General features: G+C 46.2%; 2 protein-coding genes across 5 annotated transcripts in view; one reads left to right on the top strand and one right to left on the bottom strand.

Annotated features, from left to right (window-relative positions):
• The window catches only part of SZT2 (SZT2 subunit of KICSTOR complex), a 57,424-nt gene extending 40,824 nt beyond the window's left edge, over positions 1-16,600 (bottom strand). For all 4 annotated transcript variants that reach the window (XM_065655568.1, XM_065655570.1, XM_065655569.1 and 1 more), the window contains exons 1-12: positions 16,556-16,600; positions 16,188-16,313; positions 15,859-16,032; positions 15,343-15,513; positions 12,770-12,901; positions 10,543-10,702; positions 9,961-10,067; positions 9,567-9,777; positions 8,188-8,358; positions 2,528-2,759; positions 1,724-1,853; positions 314-456 (exon numbers count right to left, since the gene is read on the bottom strand). In XM_065655568.1, the coding sequence (XP_065511640.1) occupies positions 314-456; positions 1,724-1,853; positions 2,528-2,759; positions 8,188-8,358; positions 9,567-9,777; positions 9,961-10,067; positions 10,543-10,702; positions 12,770-12,901; positions 15,343-15,513; positions 15,859-16,032; positions 16,188-16,313; positions 16,556-16,585 (1,787 nt within the window). In that variant the 5' untranslated portion in view covers positions 16,586-16,600. The remainder of the gene's footprint in view (positions 1-313; positions 457-1,723; positions 1,854-2,527; positions 2,760-8,187; positions 8,359-9,566; positions 9,778-9,960; positions 10,068-10,542; positions 10,703-12,769; positions 12,902-15,342; positions 15,514-15,858; positions 16,033-16,187; positions 16,314-16,555) is intronic.
• A 45-nt stretch (positions 16,601-16,645) lies between these two features.
• MED8 (mediator complex subunit 8) lies at positions 16,646-26,886 on the top strand. Its single transcript, XM_065657150.1, has 7 exons — positions 16,646-16,704; positions 19,608-19,726; positions 20,662-20,806; positions 21,467-21,607; positions 22,027-22,108; positions 23,128-23,376; positions 26,420-26,886. The coding sequence occupies exons 1-7, from the start codon at positions 16,699-16,701 to the stop codon at positions 26,482-26,484; spliced, it is 807 nt and encodes a 268-aa protein (XP_065513222.1). The 5' UTR covers positions 16,646-16,698; the 3' UTR covers positions 26,485-26,886.
• The last annotated feature ends 762 nt before the right edge of the window (positions 26,887-27,648 follow it).

Genomic DNA, 27,648 nt, shown 5'->3' with positions numbered 1-27,648 from the left:
CAAATAGGACCAGCCCCAGGAAAGCAATGCTTTTGGGGAAGACGTTTTCCAGCAGCAAATGAAAACATGTGGGATAGCACCAGCTGAATAGCCCAAACCCCCTGCAATCAGGAAATCCAAACCCAAAAGGGACTTGACAAACCATGCATGCTCCTAAGAACAGCCCCCTCTAGACAAAGATGACTTCCCAACCCACGATCGCTCTTAGATAAATGAGCCTTCACCATACTCTGCAACCAGGCTGAACTGGACACCCTGTTTTCCCAGGCTGGCCCACACTGCGCCCGTGAACTCAGCCCTGCCGGTTACATACGTGTCATGCTCCAGGAGGAGGACTATACGGTGCATGTGCAGCCACCTCTGCCAGAAGTTGGCATCCATGGAAAGAATAGGCTTCCAGTAGGAGGCAAACTGGGAATGGCTCGAGTCAGACCCACTGTGCTGCAGGGATAGCACCTGAGAAAAGTACAGGGCAACATTCAGCAAGAAACTGTCTGGTTCCACCCCAGAGAGATCAGGAATTTCTCTGGTTGCTGAGCTGTGGAAGCCTAGAAGGGGAGCCACAACCCTGGCTTTTGGTAACTGCCTCTCAGCAGAATAACTGTGTTCACACTAAAACAGGCAGCACAATGTGAGCAAAAATAAATTAGGTTCCTGAAATGTCAAGCTAATCAGGAATTTAGCTACTTAGCATCAATTAAATAACCACGGAAAAGACGGCATATGTAATGGTGTGCTTTCTGATTGAGAGGGGGATATATGGCTTGTGTCAGCAGAGCAATTAAATGCTGAGATAACTCATCTGAGAGTGCTTATGCAAATAGGGTATCAGCAATGGGTGGCATTGGGCAACTCTAACATGTTTGTATGATAAAACTGTGATTCCACCAACTATAGCAACTCTGCTGACACACAAATAAAGTGGTGGTTAGCTATAAGATCGGACGCTTAAGATATACTATGGGTTACATACACAGTGAAAGTTTACTAGGCAAACCTAAGAAGGACTTAAGCAATAAAATTAAAAGGATAGTTCTCTTAATTTAAAGTGTCTCTAGCTTTGATATCTGCTAGTTATCTTCCAGCAATGCCAAGGACACTGCCAGTAGGGCATAGATAATACGCTAGCACTTCTGCTCAGTGAGCTTCAACGAATTTGAATTTTGCAGTGGAAACTATTAGCTCATATTTTGTTTAGTTTCTGCTGTGCAGACGACAAGTATCTCTCTTGCACCTTCCACATGAGTGCTCAGAGCAATGAGATTATTAAAAACAACTATTCAGTACATCCTATGTCTTCACCTGACAGTGCTGAGCTACATCACCAGGGCACAAGACTGCCAGCAGGAACTCTACACATATCAGGTATCCACTGAAAAAGCATGGCAAAAATAAGCATGTCAGCATCCCCACTGGTCTCACATCACTACAGGAGAAGGCTTAACAGCATACTTAGGAGACTTTTTGTGGGAATTAGAAGTGTAGCTACAGCAATAAAGACAGAAGGTGATGTCTCACAGGGGGAAAAGTATGGGATGGGATGTTGAGGGGTACTGCATTACACCTGAACTCTGTTACTGAGCAGGACAAAGAGGAAGAGACGAAGCCTGAGAGTTACAGAAGTTCTTGATTGCCTGTTGGAACTCAGCATCCCCTGGTGAGAGATAGAATAGGCAGGAGGGACAAGCTATCCCACATTAAATGGGAGAGAGTGCAAACATACCGGAGTGGTAGAGCCTGGGGGGATGTAGAAGAGGGGCACCCCATTCTTGGTGCTCTCAGGAATGGTGAAGTGTTCTGGGACTGTGTCAAAAGACTGCAGATGAACCAACATCTGATCTGTCTGGTTGATGCTGAAAGAGAAAAGGCAGTTAGCCACAAAAGCCCACACTCTCCCTGGTCCTGCCCCAGTCAGCCTAGTGCCTGCATACACAGCATTCCCGGGGTATTGGGAACCCATCTACACCAACATCACTTTCTAGAGGAATGCTGGGATTCAACACCTGATTGCAAAGAGCATGTTAAGGAAGTTCAAGTGTAACAGCCTAATATACAAGGCAGATGATCCAAGTTGGGAATGAAGTGCTAGAAAAGCAATCTGCCAAATAGCAGGGAGTAATAGTCACCCTGGCCAGGAAACGGTTATAACCCACAGGCCGTTCAAGCCCAGAGACATTAGGTGTTCCTCCTAGAGTGACCATGCAGCACAGTTGCAAGGCTGTGCCGTAAGAACAGCCCACCTCCATGGGATGGCAGTCACAGTTAAGGTTTGCACCACACAATCAGGACTCGGGGGCAGCAATATCTTCACCATGAAGCAATCTTACAGACTAGGTCACAGGCCAGTTTGAGTTTTTTCCTTGCCTAGACAGCAAGCTTGCCACCAGTCATGCCTCTTCCTCAGAGCACATTCCTTTGGGACCCTGGGTTGGGATGGCCACCTGCATAACCCATGCCCCAGCATGCCCAGGAAGGAATTTCTTGGTCATATCAGACATTGGGAACTGCTGGGGATGGTCTGGCTCACCTCTGCAAGGTGTTCCAGAAGCGCCGGATGACTGTAGTGCGGTACAGACTGGTGATAGGCTTCCTCATGGTGCAACTGATGTCGTGCAAGATGTCATAGCTTCCCTCCATCGTCACCTCTACCCATGTGCTGCGCTTTGATGGGTCCAGGGGCCAGGGTGTCACAGCTAAGTACTCTATCCTCATGTTATGCTTCCAAAGCAGCACTAGTTTCACCTCCAGCTGAGACCCACCTGCATGGGAGCAGAGGAATAAGTTCAAGTGCTTGTTTGGTACACATCTGAGCTTTATCTCTGACCAGGGACCCCCAGCAGTACTGTGAAACTGTTTGATTGCTATGAGGAGGACAAGGTAATCTAACAGCCGTTTGCTCTAGCTGAAGTCATTCTCTCTCCTCCCCAACAGAGCGAGGCTTTGCTTACACAGTAAGCATTTGGTGAACAGTTTTTAAATGTACACATAGTATCCACACTAGAGAAGGCAACTGAAACTCAGGGGAGGTGCTGACATTCACAATGGGCTCTCTTCTTTGCAGCTTCATCTTCATTTCCAAGAAAACTGTTGCTTAGCACAGATGAGCAGGGCCTTTAAGCTGTAAAGTTTTGTCATCTGCACTCTGCAGAGTTACTCTATCCCACTGCAGAAACATGGACATTTAGACATGGTGGGCCCAGACCATAAACAACCTGGAAGGTGAGGCCCACTTCTTGAATCAAACTCCATGTTCTTCCTGCACAGACAGTATTTCATGCAATCTAGAACTTCAAACATCAAAAGCTTCTCACCATGTTTACCCTTTTCTTCTCCTTCCAAAGTTACAAAGTTAAGAATAAACATTCACCCATTCTTCAAACTATACATTTTTTTACCTTTTTCTTTAAGCGGGCCATTGCACCTCTAGCAAGATTAATGCAAGCACCTGCCAGCAAGCCTCACCAAGCCAGAAGAGCAGAAAACTGTCACAGTCCTGCTGACCGTGCATATGTATTTGTACTAAAACAAGCCAGGGAAACAAATGACTTTCTATAACAGTGCCACACTGCTGTTTCAACTGCTCAGTCATCGTTTCTGATGTCCAGCCTGCTCTGCAGTTTGCTGGGCTTGCAACATTTGTGAGATAAGTGATTGTATGTGCTGGAAATCATCCGAACAGGTCATCAGCCTGGATCCTAAGTTTCCTGCAGAGTTGCATTTGCTGCTGTCATAGGCACATCATGCCATCCCCTTCATAGGCCAATTACACTCCATTTAAAAGCCACCTTGCCTTTTGCTCCCACGGTCTCTGCTGGGAGGCTCCCTCAGAGTTCTCTTCCCCCATCAGTGTTTAGAAGAAACCTTCCAGAGTACATGCCAAATTCATGCTCCATTTTCTTTTGATTAAATTGTTTTTCTTCTGAGAAGCTTCATTTCCATAACATTGACAAGGATCATGCACTAGGGGGAGAAATCCTTACCCAGTTTCAGCTGTTACTGTGCAGGTTAAACCAAGCCACAATCACCAGCAGAATATCCTTCCCCTTAACCACCCCAGACCTTCCTGCACCTCAAGAATTCATCTTTCCCAAAAAAAGATGATCAAAGGTATATATACTATATTTCACCTGTATTTCATCTGAGGGATTACCAGGATTTTATTTAAGGCCACTAATATTTTTCACAATGGGTGCTTTGTGTTACTACACATACACTTGGCCAGGGTTCTACCATCTGTTGCTTCCATATGAAGATTGTCTAGTTTATCAGAGAGACTAAACAAGAATTTATAAACTTGTCTCTTTCCATTTCATACTGTCACTTCACTCTTATTACTTCAGTGCTCATCCACTGCTTTCTGCACAATATTTTGGTTCTCATAACAAAGTCTTTCCATTTCATTAACAGTAAACATGATAAGTAAATTCCGACATTTTCGCCTAGATCATTAATGAAAATATTTCCTACTTCCACCTGTGTTTCCATTAGTCATCCTGGCTTCACTCCTACGATCCAACACAAGTAAAACTAAAACGCAGGCAAAATATTTGCTTAGTTTGAAGTCATACCTAGATGAATCTTTAGCTTGTTCTTACTGCAAATCAATCTATTTCTGGTTCTTGACTTAACAGCTAATACAAGTTTTTGCTGCTTTGATTTCTTTCATAAAGTCCAGCTTTCATTTTTAGAAAAATCACTTTGTCTTGCCAGTCCCTGAGACTGAGAACAGCCCTTCTCACTGGTCAGTTTGTGCCCAGCCATTTTTGGTGCTGAACCAATTCACAGAGGAAAATGAGGTTTTGAAAAATGTCCTCCAGGCTCTCCTCAACACACAGTAACACAAAATGGTCAGTAGAGAATTTTTTTTTTTTTTAATCACAGAGGACAATCGTCTGACATTGTCCCAGACAGAAACAGGAGAGAAACTGAGGTCCATCACACCCCATAGCCACACAGCTTCTCAGACACAGCTTCTCTCCCTTCCATACCCTCTAATCCTCCCCCTTTCGCAAGCACTTCTGCATACCTAACTAACCATAGTAGCCTTCTAAACATCTAAATATCTAAAATCAAATAGTGAGGGTAACCAGAGCACTTATAAATATCACAAATAACCTCTCCAGGCAACTCTGAGCACAAATCTAGCTATTTATTCTATTTTGCCTTTGGCGAAGTGAAGCAGAAAAGCGGCAGTGTCAAAGTCCACAACTGCACTCTTTCTTCTCGCTTCACAGCCAGCTGGCTCCTTAACAGCCTTTAGTTTGCAAGTTTTGGCAAAAGCTTTTGGCAATCAGGGTTAATTAACTGTTCTTTGTTATACACTTCTCTACAGAATGGTGCAGAGAGCTTCAATTAGCCAAACATGCTTTTCCTTAGCAGAGGCAGTGCTGAATGTTTCAATGTCTTCATCTTTTATGAATTCTACTTTTAGTTCAAAAGTTTTTTTCTGATCACAGCCAGAAACTCCCCAGAGCATTTAACCTTTCCGAAGTATAAGTAACATTATCTGCTACTATTCTGAAGGCTGGCATAGAAATATAGACTGTGTTTTTGATACCTCAGACATTTGATTTTTAAACTCTTTCTAAAAAAAACATTATCAAAATACACAGGAAGTATTTCTGGCTCAGGGAGCCCCTGAGCTACAAAGAGATAGAGAGTGCTTAAAGGGAAGAAATAACGAGAAGGGAGATATCATGTACATTTATCCCATTCTCACTCCTCGCTCTGCACCTGCCCATAGCTATTCACCACAGAAGGGAATTCGGACCTAGTGCAGCTGCTCTTCTGCTGTCCTCTCTCGTAAAAATGGAAGATCAACCTGTTCAGCATTCCAAGGGCTAAAAGGTGGCAGGAAAATACCCAGAGGAGAGAGCAGGGAGCATGGTGAACACGTGGTGGTATTTCTGATAGTCTTCCAGAGTCCTGAATTTGCTGCCTTATGGTACCCTGAGCCAGAGGCTGTGGCTACACCTTTGTGTAAAAAGGTACAAATGTGAATTTGCCTGGTTGTTTTTTGAACGATTCACACTTGCTACCTCTTCCAGAATTTCTATGCAGGACTTCACAGTCACAAGAGCACTTCACCATTGCTGCCAGATTAAGAAAGGCTCTTTCTCCAGCGTTGTCCAAGCGGTAAGGGAACTGGTGCACAGAAGGACTAAAGACACAATACTGAGCACAGCATGAACAGGAACTGACTTGTTGGACTGTTTCATAGACATTCTTAGACAACGAAAGTGCAACGGACCTAATCTGCCTGGATTTAAGGGAAGTACCTCATGCCACACCTACAGGAGATTAGCAAAAGCAATCTGCAGACGTCACTAGAATACCTGCATCAACAGGAAATCTTAACAGATTATTACTTTTAATAGAAAACTCCTGAAACAAGAAATCAGGGATATTCCTGGAAGACCAACTTTAGAAATTATCCCACCTAATACGATTGTTAGCAACCTTCCCAAAAAAGCTAGTTTAGATCCATTCAGTCTGTAAGAAGCATCAGGCCAAAACTGCAATTCATTCCCAGTCATCGCACAGGAACAGTGAGCTGAACCCAGTGAGATGAACTTAAAGTGTACTATTACGTGATGAATACCACATTTAGGGACTACTAAACAAACAAATAAAAACCAATAAAACACCCTTAAGGACTCATGAGCTGGAAGCAAAAGTGTGTGAAAGATGCAGGGATTTCTGTGCTAACAATGCAATGCAATCATGGAGAAAGCTCATGTGATTCCTGGTCTATCAGATATGGTATTTCATTTCAGAAGCAGGGAAGTATTAGCATTACTGAACAAGGCACTGACAAAACCACATTTACAACACTCTTATCAACTGTTTCAAGAAATACGACATCAAACTGCAAAAAGTGAACAACTGAGGAGAAAAAAAGATGTGCTGTTGAGATAAATAAACAGAACAGAAAATCTGCTCTTACAAAAGGAGGCAGAAACATTGGTTTGCTTAACCTGCCACAAGAAAGGTTACAGGGAGAAAGGCATTGTTCTTAAACGTGTTTGTGCAATACCAGAGATGGAGGATAAACTTAATTAAGGATAATAAAGTCACACAGGTCTAATTCAGTCTGAGTGAGTTTAGAAAGGAAGCTAGAGAAAGAGCAAAGAAGCTCTGGGACAATCTTCCAAGCAGAGCAGTTGCATAACATATTTACACGGTTTTTAAGGCAGACCACAGTAAATTCACAGAAAACATAACATGGCAAGTTTGGAATGATTTTGGAGTTGTATCACAGACTTTGATTTTTCTGATATAAAACATCTTTTGTGTACTAACATCCCAAAAAGAATAGTTGAAGGTAGTGGGTCACCATGTGTTGTACACGTTTACACTGTTTTAAGAATCCCGTCCTCCTGGCTTTTTGCTGGTCATTGTGAAGGCCAACAATAATTTCTTCTCTTGCGTGCAATTCATAACTTCTATTTGGATTTCCTCATCTCTGCTTCAGTTAAAGTACTAGCCACTAGTCACAGCTGGAGAGGGAAGGTCAGGCAGGGTTTACTGGTACTCCTTGGGCTACTCATATCCCTCAAGGTCCTCAGTCAGTGGCTTGTTCTCACACTCCAGGTGCAATAATCTCTTGTGAGTCAGATGAGAAAACAGGACCACTGGCTGGTTTAATGTTCTTCTAGTATTGGTCATGGTCCTGACTGCTTGGCGTTTTCACCTAACAATATCCTTGTTTCCCCCCAGTTTCTTCCTTTGGAAGACTGTAGTTTGGAGGCATTAAATCTGTTGTACCAAAGGGCTCAACTTTGTGTTAGTATTTTGGAGTGCATCGAGCAAAGGACTAGAAAGGGATGAAAAAAGGAGAAATATAGAGGAAATCTCAGAAAACTTTGCAAGACCCCAAGTTCTGTCAGTAGTTTCCCTGCAATTGTGGGGACTCATTTCCAGGATACAGAGGGTCACAGTCTATCTGTCCCTCCCCAGGCACTTACAGCCACAGAGAATGAGCATGGCAAGTGCACAGCTGCACAACCAATACTGGACAGTTCTGCGTTGGGCAATTGTTCAAGAAAACAAACTTAGAATTTGCAGAAAATGGCTCCTTTCTCCACAATACCAGTGACTCTGCTGAGATGGCAGACCCTGCACTTTCCTCTAAACAGTTGAGAACAGTCCTATCCGAGCTTCCAGCCCCCAACGCAGCACAGTCACCTTTCGTGATGTTGACCTCACGGATGCTGTAGCCCTCGCGCAGCCGGACTGAGACAATGCTCACGAGGTCAGCATGCACCTCCTTCTCCGTGTGCTTCTTCCTCCTCATCGCCAGAGCAGGGTTGCTGCTTGCAGACACCAGGTGCTCATTGAACAGTCTATGCTGGGACACTGCAAACGGCACAGATGGGGTTTGTGAGGGAGCAGCTCCCCTGCTGCTCACCCTACAGCAACAGCCCTCCCAAAGTGCTCTGCAAACACTGCCAGGAACACTCGCTGGCCTGAAGAACAGCACATCCTTCAGGCACCAGTTACACCCAATCCTGATTCTGCAACACAACAAACAGGTCCACTCATGTCACCAAGAGGCCTGGGAGAGGGGCAGGGTGGGGAGCCAGGCCCAGCTTCCCCTGGGACAGCTGTTGTGACAAGGCACACGCTGGTGTTACACGTTTAGCCTGGACAGGCAGAAACTGCACAGCTGTTGCAACAGTCGCACAGCAAGCTTTTGGGCTTTACCCCTTTCCCTGGAAAACCTTGAATTTCCAGGTGCTTTCTAAAAGGTATCAGGATGCAGAAGTGTTGAGTTTAAACGACTAACTCCAGAACCTTTTAAGATTCAACATTTCCAAGTCCCAGGCCAACTCTCTTCAAACTTGTCACTGGATACAGCTTCTGCTGCTGAGTTAAGGAAAGCACAGATGGCACCAGCATATCGTCAGGGCATGAAAGGGTGGTAACTAATCTCCCCTGGCATACTCTTGGTCACTAACACTCACAAAATAAGAACAACCAAGAGAGGCATTTGGGACAGTTCTCAGGGGTCTAGTTGTTCAACCCAAACTGCCATCTGCAAGCTCAGTTAGGACAAGCTCTCCAGAATGTCCCCATCTGCAAGCTAGCCAGTGTGCAGGAAAGGTCAGATGAGAGCTTCTCGCCCCTTCCAAGTTCCAACACAGCAGGCCTAACTGCAGTTTGCTGAGTGAACTCCACTAAAAGGGAAATGGTGCAAAATGGGACATTAATTTTCCCCAATTCACTCAATTCCTGGAACCAGGAGGGGAGTTACAGAAGAGGCAGCACGGCCCAACATTGCCCAGAGCCTACAGGAGACAACAGAGCTCTGGGGGCTCCAAGATACTGTGCACTCCCAGGGCCCTCCTTCTCAGCCAGGCACAAGCATGCCATGCTGCCTGCTAGAGACGGCAGCATTCTTGCCAAAGCACACACACTGCTGCCTTTTCCTCGCCTCCATAATACTCAGAATGGCCTGGAGGAGACAAGTGAGGGCATCAGCATAACCAAGCCTGGGGATGTCACCCCAAAGAGAGGTGCTGTAAACATCTGTCTGCTGGAAGGAAGACATGCACACTCCTCACCGCAGTAGTATTCTGGATTCAAGGACTCGCCGGTACGCAGAAAGGAGTACAGCAGGAACGCTTTGTGATATACATTCAGATCCAGGCTCAGGGGATCCAGCTCAGGGCACGTGGAGAGGTAAGCACCAAAAGTGGCCATGGCGATGAATTTCATCAGTTCGACATTGGGAACATGGCCAAAGCTGCAATCGTATGAGTAGACACCGCCCACCTACAGCATGGATAAAGACAATACCTGAGAGAGTACAGCACTGCTGAGGACAAGGGAGAGAACCAGCCAAGGCCTTGGAGAGGCAGAGGAGTCCCCTCTGAAGGTGAACACTAGTGACAGCGACTCGTCTCCTTCTCTCTTGCAGGCAGCTGCCCACACGCTCACAGACAACAGCAGACCTACCTGTACAAAGGAGCAGGCCACAGTGCCACTGCGGAGCTGGTTGAGTAAAGTCTCACACACAGCCACATCAGGGACACTCGTCACACCATCCGTAATTATTATGATACCTGTGAAGAAGGCAGTATCTTAGTGCATTCTCCATCTCAACCAGATACCACTCTCCAGCCATATCCATGAGGGATAAAATTTAGGCAGGGCACAAGTAGAAAGGAAAATGCTGAGGTTGGTTTACAGCTTCCAAGGTACTCTGGAGCTGGCAAACTTCCCAACTAGGTACAGTGAAGCCCTCAGATGGGGCACAGCTCTGCACACCCTGGGCTGTTCTGAGTAACAGTCATGGCTGTGCTTCCTCACAAATCCCCTCACAGTGACACACAGCACATGGTGCAGAGTTGCTCTCCTCCCTGTTCCCACCACCGCAATTTGCCCACAGAGTGCAGAACAACAGCTGCTGCTGAAATGTCATCCCTAACAAAAGGGTCTATGCACCGGCCCTTAGAAAATCAATCTCAGCCCAAGGCAGGAGGAATAAAACTCTTCATAAGCAACTGGGCAACCCTTAACCCCGAGGAGGAAGCCAACCTGCGCTGGAGTTGGAGGGCAGCAGCTGCAGCGCCAGGATGCCCTGTCGGACCATGCTGACAAGGCCAACATCTGCAGTGACAACAGATACGCTGGGCTTCCTCCCAGAAGGCTCCTGCACATCACCAGGGCTCTCTTGGCTCAGGGGAGACAAATCCACCTGGAAGAGTGAAAAAAATAACCACTAGGCCCCATGGGGCAGACTTCAGCCTAGCTCTAGTTTTCATTCTCCCCACAGCCTAGCACCCCATAGTACCACAGCTCTGGAGCACTTCAGCAGACTCAACTTCTAGCTTTTATTTCCAGATGCTCTCAAAATCCTAGTTACCCAGGCCGCTTAGAACAGCTGGGTAAGGCTGCAAGGGGGCGGAGGAAGTGGACAACATGCTCAGAGCTTTATTATAAGCTGATTTCTCACACTAGGGGAAAGATGAGATGCTTTGGGGTCACTAAAGCTCCGCTGCAAAGCAAAGCAATTCCCAATTAAAGAGATGATGAATACCTCTTCTTTCCTTGTAGTTTAGTAGAAGCTGCAGCTATTCAGCATCTACTCAAGTAAAGCCCAAAAACGCTGGAGAGGCAGAGATAGCAACAACTCAGTTATGAAGCACTGCAGCAGAGGAGTTGAGGAGCCTCATAAGGACAATGTCTAGTGCCTATACATTTAACTCTGTTTAAACAGCGCTCGTTATGCAGTGCTGATGTAAGGAAATGTAGGTAGGCTGCTTGTGGATCTTCTATGAAAAATATCCCTCAGGCAAAGCAAGACATTTGTATAATTACAGTGATGAGGAACATACTGCATTCATAGTCCCCTCATCTCCAGAAGGTTCTGGCAGTTCAACCCTGTAATAAATATTGCTTCATTTTTACTGCTATGACAGAGAATGAGCGAGACCCTCCTCTGCCAAACTACTGGCGTCTGGAGCTGGGAGAAGCACATTAGAACTAACTAAACTTTTGTTCTGCACAAATGGGAGCAGTTTGAGCTTGTGAGCAAAAAAACTGACAATCCATCATTTTAATTTGCGAGATGCCCTAAATTCAGACACTTGTTGACAATGATATAACTAACGCAACTTCAAAAGTTAAAGAAAGTTTCAGTCCCTGCCCTTCCCCTGGGGCCTCCCGCCTCCACCCCACAGCCTGTGGCAGGACTCACCAGTCCCTCTGGCTGCAAGCACGTCTCTTTCCCCCATTTGCATGAAAAAAGTTGTAGGGTAGTTTACCACAAGAGAAATACTACAGCGAGCAGGAATGCATACAAAGCACTGCAAAAACACCAGCTGGACACACTGGTAAAGGTATTTACTTCCTGCAGTCTTCTTCTGTTCCAGGACTGACAGTCTTGGCATTCAAAGATATACATTTCTGCTAGAATAGGAGATTTGAAGCACTTCAGATATACAACTGCAATAGGTCACCAGTAGCTCATCTGGTTTTGAGACTTTTTTTTTTCTTTTTGCCCAAACTCTAATAACTAATGCTAAATAAGGATTAAATAACCTCAGCCAGGCCAATAATGCCTTTGACTGCAAAAAGGTGCCCACAGATCCAACTGTGACTGCCACATGAACATGGCAGTATCACAACATAGCCTTTACATTCTTAATTTCCAAGATCAGGAGAGATTATCTTGATAAGAAACCCATAAACATTCTGAATCCCTACAGAGTCTCACTTTTAATTTCATCCTAAGCTGTATTTTATAGTGCTGTCAGTAACTGGTTGATACCTACATCCTTGGCTACTGAACAGCATCTGCCACAGATTTCAAGGAGTATTAGAATCTGTACCAGCTGTTTATTCAGTTTCACGGTCAGTTTCATGGTAACAAGGAAGTATTTTCATTCAAGATTGTAACAAGGGCCAAGGGCACATTCACAGCTATTTACAGATTGAGGATATTGGCATAATCACCTCTCCCACCATCTTCTTCAGAGATAAAGCATTTCCTACAGTTTATCCCATGATGTACAAGAAGTCAGGATGCTTTATGGTGTAATAATCTTGGGGAAGGTAACCATTCCCACCACTGGTTCTAAACACTTACTGGTTCTGCTTTCCTCAGTGTTCACATCTCATTACCGGATCCCACAAAGTCCTCTTACAAACCCCTTAGCTGTTCCTTCTCCAGACCCACACTGCTGTTCCTCTTGTTGCCACCCCGCCCAGAGCACAGATCTCCAGGGAGCCAAGAGACCCCAACCACCTCTGCCCTCCTCACCTGTGGTTTGGGTTCGTACTGTTGCTGGAGCATCTCTGCCACTTTGTTCTCAAAGGCACAGAGCTGTGAGTAAACTTGGTCCAGAAAAGCCTCTCGCTTCGTCTCATCCAGCTGACAGCCCTGGAATAATACCTGGCCCAAGGACACACATGTCAGTCACCAAGTTAGGGTTTTATAACACCAGCCCCCAAAACAGTACATGGGAGCACAGTTCTGCACAGTGACGTTCAGACAAGTCCCTGACAAAGCCCAGGTCCAGCACTGGCCTCTTGTCACTATTGCTGTTTGGTGCCAACTGCCTGTGAGCAGCTCTGCAGCAGATGCTCATGTCACTCTTTGGGAAATCTCCTTCTCAGGCAACAAATTCCTACTTTTTCCTTCTTCCAGGATAAGCAGTTGTCAGGAAAAAGCAATGCAAGATCCTCGTTAGAAGCACTTAACCCTGACCCGATGTCTCTAGGGAAGGCCTGTTTATTCTAATCTAATGTTCCTATAGAGCTGTGATGTTTGTGTTCAATGGATTTAAAGTTCATCAATACTGAAACAAGTTGTACAAGAATATTATGCAGCATGAATATTGGCTATTATTGTACTAATAACTTTGGTATATTTGAAATTAAAAACCAAGAATATAACAGGCAGGATGTGTTCAATAAACTGGATTTTTAGTCAAAGTAGATTTGATGTCTTCTAGGGATCCTTTTACTATTAGCAAGGTATTATCCCACATAGAATTTCAGACAGTATATATGAGAGGTATATGAGCATACTGTTCTTTTGGGATTCTTCATTCATGCAGCTTTTTTCTGCCCTATTTTTCATGAAGCATTAAGTATGACGGAGCTCATCTTAAATATTTCAAAAAAATAGATCTTTTTGGTAAATTTATATTTTTAGTTTCTGCACTCCCATGCTTATCCCTCCATATTCAACCTGTTCAGCTTGAACACCAGCAGGACGCTCAGTGTTTTGGGATTTCAGGATGGCTTCGCTTGTCACAGCTAGAAACTGCAGAAGGAAGGACGGCCCTTCCACCTGGCTGGCACAGTTGGACACAATCTTAAACATCTTTTCCAACATGAATAATTCTACGATTCCATAGACTGATCCTATTATCTTCCAGTAGGTAGCTGGATAAAGGAATAGTAAATTGAAATATAGCAAAAATGAGACAGGACATCATGGAGGAGGCTGAGTGATGTGACAGAGGGAGCCTGCCACCACAGGAACTCCCCAAGCTGGCAGGCATGACACTTGCGTTTACAGACACCACCACTGTACAAGCAATCTCTGCCCACAACCAGGAGGCAAAAAAGACATAATACATAGACAAAGAACTCAACAGGCAGCTAGGACACTGTGTTATCCAGAGTCCCTCAACCTCAGATGGGCAAGACCTCAGAGTGACATGGGAAGACTAAATGATTACAATATAGACAGGCATTCCAGGACAAGCGATACACGTATGTGCCTTTTCCTCCATAAAAGTAACAAAGCTTATTCACTTGTACCCAAAGATTACAGTTCCTGGCATCACACAATAAACAGGTCATTAGACAGATCCAAAGAAGAAACACGTAGCAATGTCACAGTGCTCAATTTAGAGTAAACGGGGGAGATGCTGAGGCAAAGCATGATGGTGTCTGCTGATGACACAAAAATATCATTGGCAAACAAGGAAATTCCTGCTACATTTACTTTGGTAGCAGTTAAGAACAAACCAAAGTGAGAGCCATGCTCTTTGGACACTGTACAGACCATTAAAAGCTGCAGCCCCCCCAGAAGGCTTGTGCAGAGGCAGGTGGGAAAGGGTTGGAGGGAGAGGGAAGGAGCGAGCACAGACTAACAGGCTCTTCCTGTTACCACTCACTTTCCCTGGTATTAGCAAAAGGATGAAATCCATCACCAGAAACATGAAAATAACGTTAAAATACCGTGAGGCGGAAGGGTAAACAAGAAGGATAAACTTCAAAAACCACACTGGCACCATAAACCAGATTTTGATTTGTTAAACAGACCTGCCCTGGCTCAAGCAAAATCTCACTGGGGCCTGGCTGCTCTCTTCAGCAAGGAGAAACATTTGTACCAGTGCAAAAAGAGCAAGGTTTGTAGGAAGAGGAAATTATCTTTCAAGAAACCACTACTACACAGTTGGAGCAGGCAGACAAGCTTTGGGGCATACCAGGTCTTCTTGAATACTTCTAATTACAAAAGGCCAAAAAGAATTAGTCAACAGAAATTAGGAAAAAAAAAAAAAGCCAAACCAACAAGCACACATTCAACACAAGGGAAATACTCTCCATGGCTCAGCTCTGAGAAGGTGCCTGTGGGCGGTGTTCTCTGCTGGACCCTGCTCCCCCAGGAGAAACCTCCACTTCCTCCCCAGAAAGGAGAAGTGACTCACACACCCTTCCCCAATGCACCAGGCTGCACATCTAACAAGACAAGCCTGCAGCATCACTGATAACCGAGCCCAGGTACCACAAGCCCCCACTTTCCTCTGTGTTCCCAGGAAGCCCACACAGCGAGCTGCTCACACATTGAGATGTGCCAAGGGAAAGGCTGAACTTTACCTGATGGGACTGGAGGCCAATGATGGAGGAATACGCCTGGATGGTGACGAAGATCTCTGGCTGGTAGATAATGTCTGAACCAGGGATACGAAAAGGTCTTAACAACCCCACCAAGCATCGGGAAAGGGCATGAAACACTTCATCAAAAATTATCTCCCCTGTTGAGTCATCCTACAGAAACATAGGAAGGGAACGGTTTTATTATCTTCTAGGACTTTCAGTCTCACTGCTTGTTGCCCTAACATGCAGAGCCAACAACTAATCCAACTGCCATTGCAGAAGGATGTTTGAATGGCAGCTCCCTGCAGGTGAAGGTCATATACTGAGCATTCAGCAGGGAAACGGGATCTGCCATGAAGCTGCCCAGCTACATGCATTACAGTCTTCGCTCCTGGCAAAAGCAACACCTCTGCCAAAGGTAAAACTAACACAGAACGGAACATGCTTTCTCGGCAAACTGAAAAGAGCCCAGCCTTTTGATGCACAACAGCCCAAAGAGGCAGCTTCTGCACTTACCACAATCCCTGTGGAAGGGCTCAGATCAAGCTCAATCACAAATCGGTACTGGCGGGCCAGGAAGGTGACCCGCGTGGAGGGCACGAGGAGGTAGGGCCTGGGCTGGACAGGCTCGTCTGGCTGCCACCCGTTAGGCAAGATGCTGAGAACATCAAGTTCATTTTCTGAGTTTACCTACAAAACCAAGTGAATGGTAAGCGATCGAACATCAAGCCAAGCCAGAGGAAGAATCAGAGAAAGGCACTGTGTTCCTGCAGGCTCACGGGTGGCGCAGAGCCAGCTTGTCGCACCAGGCCGCGCTGACAGCACCCAGCCCGGACCCCACTCACCAGCTCGGGCTCGGGCACGGCCCAGATGACCTGGTGGAGGCGGCTGAGGACCCAGGCCAGGCGCACGTTGCGGGAGATGCGATAGTCTTTCTTCATCAGCAGGAAGACGTGTCCGGCCTCCTCCACCTGCGGAGGGAGCACAGCGGCCCAGCTCAGCCGGGGCTCGGCGGGACCCCGGGCGGGCACCCCAGCCCCGCTCCCGGCCCCACCGCGCACCCCGGGCTGCTCCGACCCCTCGCAGGCCAGCCCGCCCGCCCCTCCGCTCCCCACCGCGGCCCTGTGCCCCGCACGACGGCCGCCCCTCACCTCGCTCCCGCCTCGCTCCCCCTGCCCGTCAGCCCGGCCCCGCCGCCCAGTCCCGCTCCCACCTCCGAGTCCGGCCTCTCGGCGGCCGCCATGTCCGCGCGGCCCCGCCCCGCGCCCTCTGACCTCGCGCCCGCTCGGCCCCGCCCCTCGTGGCGCGCGGCTGACCCGGAAGCGCTGCGCTCCCGCGGTAACGGAGGGAGCCGCCATGCAGGTGAGGGCGCCGGGAGCGGGCCCGGCCGGGGACAGCGGGCCCGGGCCGGTGGCGGGGCCGCCCGGGCCGCGGGCCGGAGCTCAGCCCGGCCTGCGGGGCCGGGCCCCGCGTTTCGGGAGCTGCCCGGCCTGAGGCGGTGACGGGCGCCGCTGCCGCCCGTGGCCCGGCCCTGGCCCGAGTCAGCCCGGCTGGGAGCCGGGGCGCGGCCTGAGCGGCGGGTGCGGCGCTTTCCCGGGAAACAGCCCTTGGGCTGCAGGGCTGTACGTGGGGACACCGCCTGCAGCTCTGCCCTCGCTGCTGCCCTGGGTGAGGGGCACCGGACCGAAGCGCCACCGGCCCCGGCCCGGCTGTGCCAGGAACCTGCTGCACAGGAGAAGTCCTGAGAGCAAAATAAGCTACTGATGTCACTCTGTACCAATTATTGCTTGCACATCCGTTTTCTATATAAACTATTGCTAGCGCATCCCTTGTGTTTAATAGCGTTGGATGAACTTCATTGATGGATGAAGGATCTAGTTACTTTTTAGCATGCGTAATGTCCAATGGGAAAGAGTTGCAGAGGTTAATGACAGGCTAATGGGCTGTAAAGATCCACCTCCTTTGGTTTGTTTAAAACCTGCTGACTTCGTTCAAATCTCCCAGTTCTCCTACCAGAAAAGACCATAAAAATGTATTGTCTTGCAATTCCTCATCTATAGGGTTCGTTATATTGTCTCTCCTTGTTTCAGCCACTTGCACATAGTGGGCTCTTCTCTGTTTTTAACTGCTGCATCTATGGAACTGATGAATATTCTTGATCGTCCTTGTTGCCTTTATTTGTAGATATTCCTACCATATCCCTTTTCAGCTGGAGGGACAGGAGTGACACATGATATCCTATATGCAAATGAGGCACGCGTTTATACAGTGACATGGTCCTTAGTTTTCTGTTGCTTTCCTAATAAATCCAGTTATCGGTTTTACTTCCTTGACTGCTTCTTGAGCCTTGGGCAGATGTTTTCCTGGGTTACCCTCAGATAATCCCAATGTCTTGTTCCTGAGTGATAACGTTATCAGCTCAAAGAACATCATTGTGTGTCAGGATTTTTTTTTCCGCTTTGTTTTGCCATGTGTCTTGCTTTACGTTTACCTGCTCTGAATCTGACCTTTACCTCTCAGTTGCTCCGCATCAGGAGGTCTTTCAGCAACCCCTCCCATAAGCACTGTCTTTACTACCTTGCGGCAATTTAGTATTGCTAGCAAACTCCTTAAAGCGCTGCTTGAATATAGCATACCCCTGTGAGAGGCACAGCGGTCCTTGGAAGCACTGGGCAGCCTTGTTGCGTGCATGCCTTGCAGTGCTTACACCTGCTTCCAGCTCTTAATGGTGTTGGAGGGAGCCTGTGGAAGAAGAAGGCTCGGAGCGCGCTGCTGCCGCAAGGGCAATGCGTCTGCAATAGAATTTCACTCACCCTCTTGAGGGCTGCTTGGGTAAGCACAGGCGACGGGCCAGGGAATTGTCGTGGGTGTACATCCCTCGCACCCTGGCAGCAGAAGACTGGCTGCCTGCCCAGCTCATAATACAGGCATTAGTTAGTCTTGCACAAACACAGCGCACACAAACAGTTGAGTTTGTAAACTCATTTCTTAATTGTACAGGAACTGACCGGTCCCATCACAAGATGGAGGAGAGTGGTTTTGTCTCGAGGCGGAACACACAGCAATCCACTCTGTGGACTGGGGATCACCTTTTAACAAAGTTGAGTCAGCTGTTCCTTCAAAAGTGTTTAAGTGAAGTGGCATCTGATCAGTGATGACTAAAAAAAGCCTCTATAGTCTTGTCAGACCATAAATCAAATAGAATAGTTTTGTATTCCTGTGAACATGGGCCATACCTTGTAATCTCTCCAGTGAAGCTCACGCTGGTCCAGTGCATTTAAACAGAATGACAACAAACCCAATAACAAGCATGCCAAGAGGCTGAGTCACTCTATCTGCCTTCCCAATTGGCATTCCCTTTCTATTATTTGATTGCTTTGTCCCGCCCTCCTCATGGATTATTATTGTACAGTTCTTGACTTACATGAGCATTTCATTAGGGCTGGGACTTTAACTATGTTTTGCGCAATACTGTAGTATGAAGAAGTTAGAATAGATTCTAGAGGGTTTTTGCAAGAGTCAGGGATATGCCTTGGTGTCTTTGGCAACAGATCCCCTGTCCCAACACTTTATCTGTCACCATCCTCCCGCATCCCCGCATCTCAGTGGAAAAGGTAAACAACATAATCCAGCATGAGGCGGGAGGTGACGTGTGTGTGTGGCGGTATGTGTGGTCTCTGTCTCGGCAGGGCCTCCCATGGCGGGTACAGCACAAGTACAGTAGGAGCTGCCAGTTCCTTTAGCAGCTGGAAGTGGCACTTGGGCAAGAAGAAAGTGAAGAATGAGGCAAAGGGCAGAAACTGGAGCCTTGAGGCCATGGACTTGATAGTCATTTTGCAAAAGGCTGTTTTGGATGAAGACATCAGTGTGCCCACATGTGCTGTCAGAAAAGGTTGAGACAATGCTAATCTGCTTTGAGCTGGATTAGTTTAAATGGCTCACAAAGGTGGCGTGAACTAACTTTTATGACCTTGTCTGATGTGGTAAAAAGATAATGTCTTAACTACATTCATCTAGATCTTAAAGAGGACAGCTACCAAGGGTTTGTCTCAGGGACATGTCTTTTGCTTTAGTGTTCTGACCCAAGAGAAAGGGGTCAGTATGAAACCATAGCATTTTTCTCTCCAGAGTCTCTGTTTGCTCCCCCTGAAAAGTAGCCTCTCTGTAGGAGAGACTGGACCGTGGCTGCATGTGTATGGATCCACAACACCTTTGGAAGGCATTAAGCTTTGTCCTCATCCCTTGCCTTTCCTGCCTATTTTTAGAGAGAGGAGAAGCAGCTGGAGCTGACCCTGGAGGCGCTCATCAGTCAGGTGGCCGACCTGAAGAACTCCTTGGTCAGTTTTATCTACAAGCTGGAGAATGAGTACGACCGACTCACATGGTAAGGTTTCTCACAGAGCTGGGGACATTGTCAATCACTGCTGAAGCTGTTCCTGACTTGGCTCAAATGGCCACAAAGTATAATTTAAAAACATTAGCCTGTTGTCAGTAGGTTTCATGCTGTAGAGTCATGCTAATATCTTTTAATCTAGACTTTTTATGAGAACTAATGTAGTTACTTGCATGTGCAGGGACTGGAAGCTGCTTGAACAAAATATCCCAGATACCCACATACACTATAAAATGAGCGATGGGTTTTTTTTGGTGTTTCTTTACCTTTCTGTCTTTTTCTGGCTCTGGTATAAACTGAGCTCTTGTGTTTTGCTGGTTCTGCATGTTTTTACAGACAGTTTGAGAGACATGGAAGGTGGCATTCTCTTCCTGATTGAAGATGTTGTATCTACAGCTTAATAAACTATACAGTATCTTAAACAGTGTCTGCCACTGCAGCAAAGCTTCACAGGCACTTAGCATTTATAGTTCATGTTGCAGAAGGCAGGAGAGGTGATGAATCCCCCAGGGAGAGCAAGCTGAAGGGGACCTCTTTGACAAGATTACCAGTTATTTTGTTTCATTATTCCTTAGTCTGGAGAGCCAAGCTATAAATATAATCTCTCCTGGCTCTACTGCTTAGGAGTTAAATGATAGTGATAAAGAAATCATTACTTCTGTATGTTACTGGAATCTCAAACAACTGCCACTTCCAGGGCTACTGCATGTAACGTCCCTGAGCTATTTGCAGCATTGTGTGTAGGGACTGAGATTTGTCCACACCTGCACATTCAGCTCTAGGTTTTTTGGCTTACTGGCTAGACTAGGCTGATTTGAGGAGTAATGGTGTTTTTTCCTCACTCTCCAGCCATTTGAGTGAAGAAGAGATAAAAGCCCTCTGTGGCATCCCTTTCCATCTTCTGTCCTCTTTGTTTGCTTTCCCAGGCCTTCAGTTCTGGACAGCTTTGCATTGCTGTCAGGGCAGCTGAACACCTTGAATAAAGTGCTAAAGCACGAGAAGACCCCACTGTTGCGAAACCAGGTTATCATACCCCTAGTGCTGTCTCCAGACCGCGACGAGGAGATCATGGTAAGAAACTTCCGTTTGACTGTTGGCCTTGGAGCATCAGAAAGTGGTTGTGTATCTGCTCCAGATTGCCATTCCTTGTGCTTGGCATTCCTCAGCTCTGGGTGTAGAGAAATGAAAGGTGTTGAGTAGTTTGCCTGGGAGCTGCTTTGCTGGGGGGCTTTCACCTACAAACACTTGAACTGGATACACTTTACAGGAGGTGTTCCTGTTTATAAATATGTTATTTTCACAACGTTGGAGCTGAAAGAGATCATGTCCTGTTGTGTAACTGGGAGGCCTCCTTGCAAGCTCCTGGTTTCCTCTGCCATAGCTGTGCTTTTTCTGTCAGATATTTCCATCTAGACTTCTCTGTTTGTCATCTGACCAACACAGAGTGTGTTACAGATCTTCTGGCATGCACTGGCAATGTTTATTCTCTGCTTGAGTGAGAAAAAATTTCAGCTGATCATGGCTACGCTGGTGAGTTTGCACTGCAGAACCCTGTGGGTTGCTCTGACTAAACAGGCACAGTGCAAATTCCTAGACAAATTGTTGAAGCCTCCTAACACTGCCCAGATTGAGGTTTCCCCACAGCAAGCTGCTGGCCTTGTGGTCTGGTCTTGAGCTGTCGGAGCGCTGGGCTGGAGGAGGCTCTGACTGTGTCTTGTCCAACGGTCGCAGCGTCAGACAGAGGGGCGCGTGCCGGTGTTCAGCCATGAGGTCGTGCCCGACCATCTTCGAACTAAGCCTGACCCCGAGGTGGAGGAGCAGGAGAAGCAGCTGATCACAGATGCAGCTCGAATTAGCCCTGATGTGGCACAGGTAGGTGAAGAAGTTTGATACTTCTGCCTGTTAGTCCTCAGGCACAAGATGCCCTTTAACTCTGCTTCCTTCACCCTTCCACCTGACAGTTTCCTTTTTAGCTGTGTCCTTTTCTGTCCAAGATTTCTCCAGATGACCTTAGGTTTGGGTTCCTCCAGAGTTTCAGAAAGCAAAGGTATCCAGCCCGCCCACTGGCTGTTCACAGGAGGTGCCATCAAACCTGTCAGAGAAAGATGGAGGTTATCCTGTCCCCATAGTCCCCTCCTGCATGCATCAGCATTGGGCTCTTTAGGCTCTTCTACCAAAATGCTTATGTTTGGTTCCACAGACCTTGGGAAGAGAAAGTTTTTTCATTTACTTTGCTGACTTGTACTGAGTTGGAGGTATCCTGGTGGTTTATGATGGTTTTCATTTTGCAGAAACAGATCCAAAGTCTGAATAAAATGTGCTCAAATCTGCTGGAGAAAATCAGTAAGGAGGAGCGTGAATCTGAAAGTGGAGGTACGTAAGTGGGGTGCAGGATCCAAGCAGCAGGCTCGGAGAGTAGTGCCAAAATAGGTAAATCAAAGAGCCTGAAGTGTGAGAAATGCAGATGAGTAGCATAGATGAAAGCATTCCAGAAGATGCAAGATTTGTTGTGGAGCCCCGTAATTTGAAAAAGGGTCCTGTGGGTGCGATGGCTCCTGCTTGTATGACCTGTTCATGGCAGGAAGGTCATTCCATCCCTTTGCCATATCCCCTTTTGAGAAGGTGGTAGGTATTTGCCAAGAAAACATCCCAGTCAACTTGGATTAATAAAAATAGCTGTGAAAATGCAGTGGCAGTGAATGGGAAACCCCTTAGTTACGTTCTGAATGAGTCCACATGTTTGTTGGCAGGCTTTGTGTGATATCCTCTAGATGATGGCTGCTTCAGACTCATGGTCAGCCTTTTCTGGTTCTGACTCTGATTTTTTTGGTCTCTGCCATCAGCTGTTCACTATTCTTCGGAGTGCTATGCGCAGCTCTCAAAGGCAGTGGTGCTTTGGGTTTTTTTTGTCATTTTTTTGACGCACACGTAGTGTAAACAAGCACCCAAGGACAGGTTCTGTCTGGTTTCCAGGGTCAATAGAATAACTGGGCAGGTGTGTGGTAGAAAAACTTGTAGACACTGTGCTGCTCATGAGCCTCCAAAAGAGGATGTTGCCATTGTTTATCCTAAACACAGTGCTTGTTACCTGCCATAGGATTTAGCATGGAAGAGCCTTTAGTGGGAACATTCTTATGGACATGGAGGAGTTGGCTCCCTCTGTCCTCCATCCTTGAGCAGTGTACGACCTGCTGGCAGTGGAGAAGCCCTTGGATCACCACTGTCCCTGGATTTTGAAGCTTCTTTGACCCTGCTGAGACTCTTAAGACAGCTTGCTAGAAGCTGATCTCTGTTACATGCATTGAAATATCAGACAAGTAAATTCAGGACCAGCTATGCCACTTTTTAGACTTGATTGCTAAAATGCTTCAAAATCACTTATTTTTCTACAGGTTTGCGACAGAACAAGCAGACTTTCAACCCTGCAGATACCAATGCACTGGTAGCAGCTGTGGCCTTTGGGAAAGGATTGTCAAATCGGCGACCCCCTGGCTCTGGATCATCTGTCCAGTCAGGTCAGCCAGGAGCTGGTGCCATCATCGCAGGTGCTTCGGGCATGCAGCAGGTCCCCATGTCAGGCGCACCAGCTCAGCAGCAGCCGATGCTGGCAGGAGTGCAGATGGCACAAGCAGGACAGCCAGGTAAATAAGTTGCATATCTGAGGGTGATTGAAATGCAGGGAGCAAGAAAGACAAATGCATATGTAGAGATCCTTCCCCAGGCACCTTTTAGATATAACTGAATAAGAGGTTCCTTTCTGGCCTTTGTACCATGAGTCAGGTTGTAACAGCGGAGTACCACCTGCTTAAAATTGGCTGTGAGGTTGAAATGGATTCCAGCCATCTGGCTGCAGTTTCTTAACTCACACTGCAATACCATTTTAATAATAGACTTAGTGAACACAGGATTTAATATGGAGGGAGATCACAGTGTAGTTTTGCAGGGATCTACGCTGCGGGTTTCACTGTCAAATTTAAGTTCTGGGTAGGCAATAAAGTGGAAAAGTTTTATGATAATGAGTTATTTAAAGTAAGAAAAAACCAAAAGCTGTCTGTAAAGAGTCACAGGATTTAACATACAAAGTGACTTGACTTAATAATAGTAGATTACATTTGTATTAAGTATAAAGTGAAACACACAGGCATGGCAATTTGACTTTACATGTCCAGCACCTGGACTCTAACCTAGTTGCTTGTATTTGGGAAATAGATACATGATATAATAGTTCTGTAAAGACATTAATTGGATGTTCAGTTGGGGCAAAAATGCAAACCAAACATAGGAATTACTATAGAAGGAACAGAGAAACAGAGGGTATCATTAGGCAATTGTGTAAATCCTTTGGGCACCTACACTTGAAATGTTACGTGCAGTTCCAATCTCTGCTACTGGTGATAGTTTTGGGGTAAGGAGAAGAAAGTGTAGAAGCCTATAAAATCCCAAATTGTGTACAGCAGGTGAATGGGGAATGATTGTTCACTGTTTCCCATGATACAGAAGGGTTGATGAAAGTGCACCAATGAAAATATCGGCTTGGAGATTCAAAACAAAAGGGAGATACTTTTTTGAACACTCCGCAGAGCACATTGCCAAGTGTGTGATGGGTACATAAATTTTGTATGAGATGGAAAAGTAAGTAAGTAGGTGAATTTCTGGATGAAAAATCAGTCAACAGCTAATCCTGAAGACACCATCTCTCACTCCAAGTCCCTGAGCCACAATATGTTGGAAGCTGAGTGGGTATTCTGCAGGGGTATCACTGCAGGCTTGCCCTGTTCTGGTATGTCCTCTGCTGTCAGGAGTGGGTTTGGCCTGGGGGAACTGCAGCCCTGACCCTGTACTGTCATTCTTTTGTTCATGTTAATTGAGATTTTGGATATCAGGTATCATAATTGGTGTTTTCTTGCCTGTGTAATGACTGTTGTTTAGAAATGAACTTGAGCAACAATATTAATCCTAAGTTAATGATGTATTTATATAAGAGTTAGAAAGTAATTTCCACTGTGATTTGGAAACAAAGAAGGCCCCTGTGATTTCTGGCTGCATACCCACAAACACTGTCTCCAGGACGGGAAGGCAGTTGCAGCCGTGCAGTAAGCAGAGCGCTGGTAACAAGAGCACTTGTCCAGCCAGTGGTACCCTGGAATTCCCTTTCAATAACAGCAGCTATACTGGGTTTCACCAAAGGCCAGTCCCGCTATCCCGCTTTTGATAGTGCCTGTAGCTGAGGATTAAAGGATATAAGAACAAAGTATTTCCTGACAGCTGTTGTTGTTTAGGGATTTTAAGACAGAGTTTGGTTTGAGACTGGTGGGTATAGCAGGCAACAATTTCCACAGTTCCTTTTTGAATTGCAATTTTGACTTCCACAGCACCTATGGCAGTATGTCCCACAGCTTTATCACATTTCGCTTTTAAAAAATCCTTTTTATGTTTAAATCTTTTGCCTGTTAATTTTATTGCATGTTTCCTTTTTACCTGTCTTGTGAGAAACAGTGCATAATGATTCCTCAGTTACTTTCTCCCTACAAGTTTTCATTTTTTGAAGTCTGTCATGTCCTCTTCCCTTTGTCCATCTGGGTTTTTTTTCCCAGCTAATGAGTCCTATTCTGTTTATCTGTCTTTGTTTGAAAATTATAATATATCTCAGACCATCCTTGTCACTCTTACCTGCACCTTTTCTGTTTGTTTTCAAGACTGGGAGCAGAAGCGTTCACAGTATTCGAGATGTGGGTGAACCATACAGTCCTGTTCACTCTTCCTTTTGGAGTAATGTCTTAATGAATTTGTCTACCGATTGTTAGTGGTGAAGTGATACCAGATTGCCTGTCAACTCATTGCAGGCAGGGACCCGCTTTGGATATGTTTGAGAAAGTCTGATTTAATCATGTTTACTCTTTTAGCCATTTGCTCATCAAATCTTTTCTTGTCCTGCTGCACTCTGGTTTTAATTTTCAAAAGTTGTCCCCTTTTTCTGTTCTAATTTGAACACACATTACACTTTCTGAAGGAGTGCTCTTTGAATATCCATCTGTGCTGGATATACTGTCCTTTTGGTTCTTTTTCTGATCATCTTAGTTTTGTCTAGCTTACACTTATTGTAAGCTGCTAGTACAATGTCTTTGAACACACTCCCATGTGTGATTGGTATCAGCAAAGACTAATAATGTCCAAGAGGTGGATGTGGTTAAGAGAAATTAAGAGATCTGAGAGAGACTTAGCAATTTAAACATATGTCCTGACTATTTAATGCTACATGGAAGGGGATACAAGCTTTTCTGTTTGCCTCTCTGGAGTGGAAGTGGAGATCAGTCTGGGTACTTCTGTGAGTGCTGCTGCCAGCAACTTCTGTGAGACCGAACAAATCCTAGGCTCCTGTAGGAGCCTCCTGACAAAGAGGAAGGCTTGTCTAAGATGGAACAAGGACAGAATTTGAGGGGATAGCAGGGGGACACAGGAATTGTCAAGATTTCTCAACAGAGAAAGATGCCGATTTGCAGAAGAGTTTGATTGTGCTAGGTCAGAAGCTGGAAGATGCTGTAGCAGGTAAGTCTGGTGTGGTACCTGAAGCGGAACTGGAAAAGCCCAGACAGGGTTGTTGTGAGTCTTGCATGCTCCTGGGGAAATGTCCTCTCACGCAGCTGATTTTACACTGCTTTTTCTTTTTCTTTTGTCTCTCTCCAGGAAAAATGCCGAGTGGCATAAAAACAAACATCAAATCTGCCTCAATGCATCCGTATCAGAGATGAACTGAGATGAACCAGACCCAGGGAACAGCAGTTACCAGCATTGTCCCTGCTACAGCCACCACATCTGGATTCCTTCTAGGACTTCCATGTCCCTTCACACACACCATACCCGGGGAGCCAGGGGTTATGAGGCCCTTCCTTGGGTTTTATTTAGTGCTGGGTGGCTTGTGTGGACCCGCTAATGCCGTGTTCTCCTGGACACAAGTACTTCACTGTTGAGTTGGAGCAGAGTATTTTGCTTCTGGTACTGATTCCATTTTCTTGAGGTCTGGCCTGCAGGATGCCTACCCTTTCCTGATACAGAACCTGAAGAGCTGCACAGAGCACTCTGCTTGTTTCTGCTTGTTCACTCAAGATATTATTTCTTTCCTCCCTCTTGTTGAATAAAGACCTTGTTCTGCACACTGTGAGATGCTGGTGTTGGGTCATAAAGACTCTCATTTCCCTTTGGGTAAGGCTACAGAGCAGCTTCAATCTAAAATATACAGAAAACATTGGAGGCTGAGTGCTGAAGCTGTAGGCTTATGTGTAAAGGGCTGTTACAAAGTGAGTCAGCAGGTTACAAACGTAAGCAGTAAACATCTTGTTCATTGTAAGCCCATTATGACTATTCCCCAGAAAGCAAAATACTGGGAAAGACTATTACAGGGCCCACAACAAGAAGGCAACATTTCAGGAACAGAAGCGCAGAGCTTTTGTATTCTGATGCTGCTACAAATCCCAACTGGATCTGATGTCACTTCCATAGTTTTCTGCTTCTGTGTTTCCTATAAAGTTTCTTAGCTACTTCATATACCCTCAGAGAGGTATTTCAATGTGCTCAGGACCAGGGCACCTCTGAGTTGGCCAGGCTGTGAGGTCTGGCCTGTTCCTCTTTGGAAGTGGGCATTTTGAAGCCATCCCCGTTCTACTTTCTGCCCTTGAGCTGTAACATATAATCTGCCTAATGAAATTCTTTGGAGAATAGGGGGATGGGATGCATGCCCACAGAGCATGTCAGTACATAGAGCACCATCCTAGAGACAACCGTCGTGCCTCTTGGTGCTCTTGCCTGGACTTCCCTTTGGACTTGTGGTGAAAGCTAGCACTCAACAGCATCTGCCAGCAATCTTACGGGTGAGGAAATCTCCACTCAGCAGATACAGCCTGCAGCTGCTCCCACGC

Source organism: Caloenas nicobarica, chromosome Z (assembly GCF_036013445.1).
Source record: "Caloenas nicobarica isolate bCalNic1 chromosome Z, bCalNic1.hap1, whole genome shotgun sequence".
Taxonomy (NCBI): domain Eukaryota; kingdom Metazoa; phylum Chordata; class Aves; order Columbiformes; family Columbidae; genus Caloenas; species Caloenas nicobarica.
This window is presented reverse-complemented; position numbering and strand designations above follow the sequence as displayed.

Bases quoted from the DNA above. Each gene is read 5' to 3' on its own strand.
- MED8 (XM_065657150.1), top strand. The intron at 20,807-21,466 runs GTAAGAAACTTC...CAACGGTCGCAG, and splicing joins ACCGCGACGAGGAGATCATG to CGTCAGACAGAGGGGCGCGT. The intron at 21,608-22,026 runs GTAGGTGAAGAA...TTCATTTTGCAG, and splicing joins TTAGCCCTGATGTGGCACAG to AAACAGATCCAAAGTCTGAA.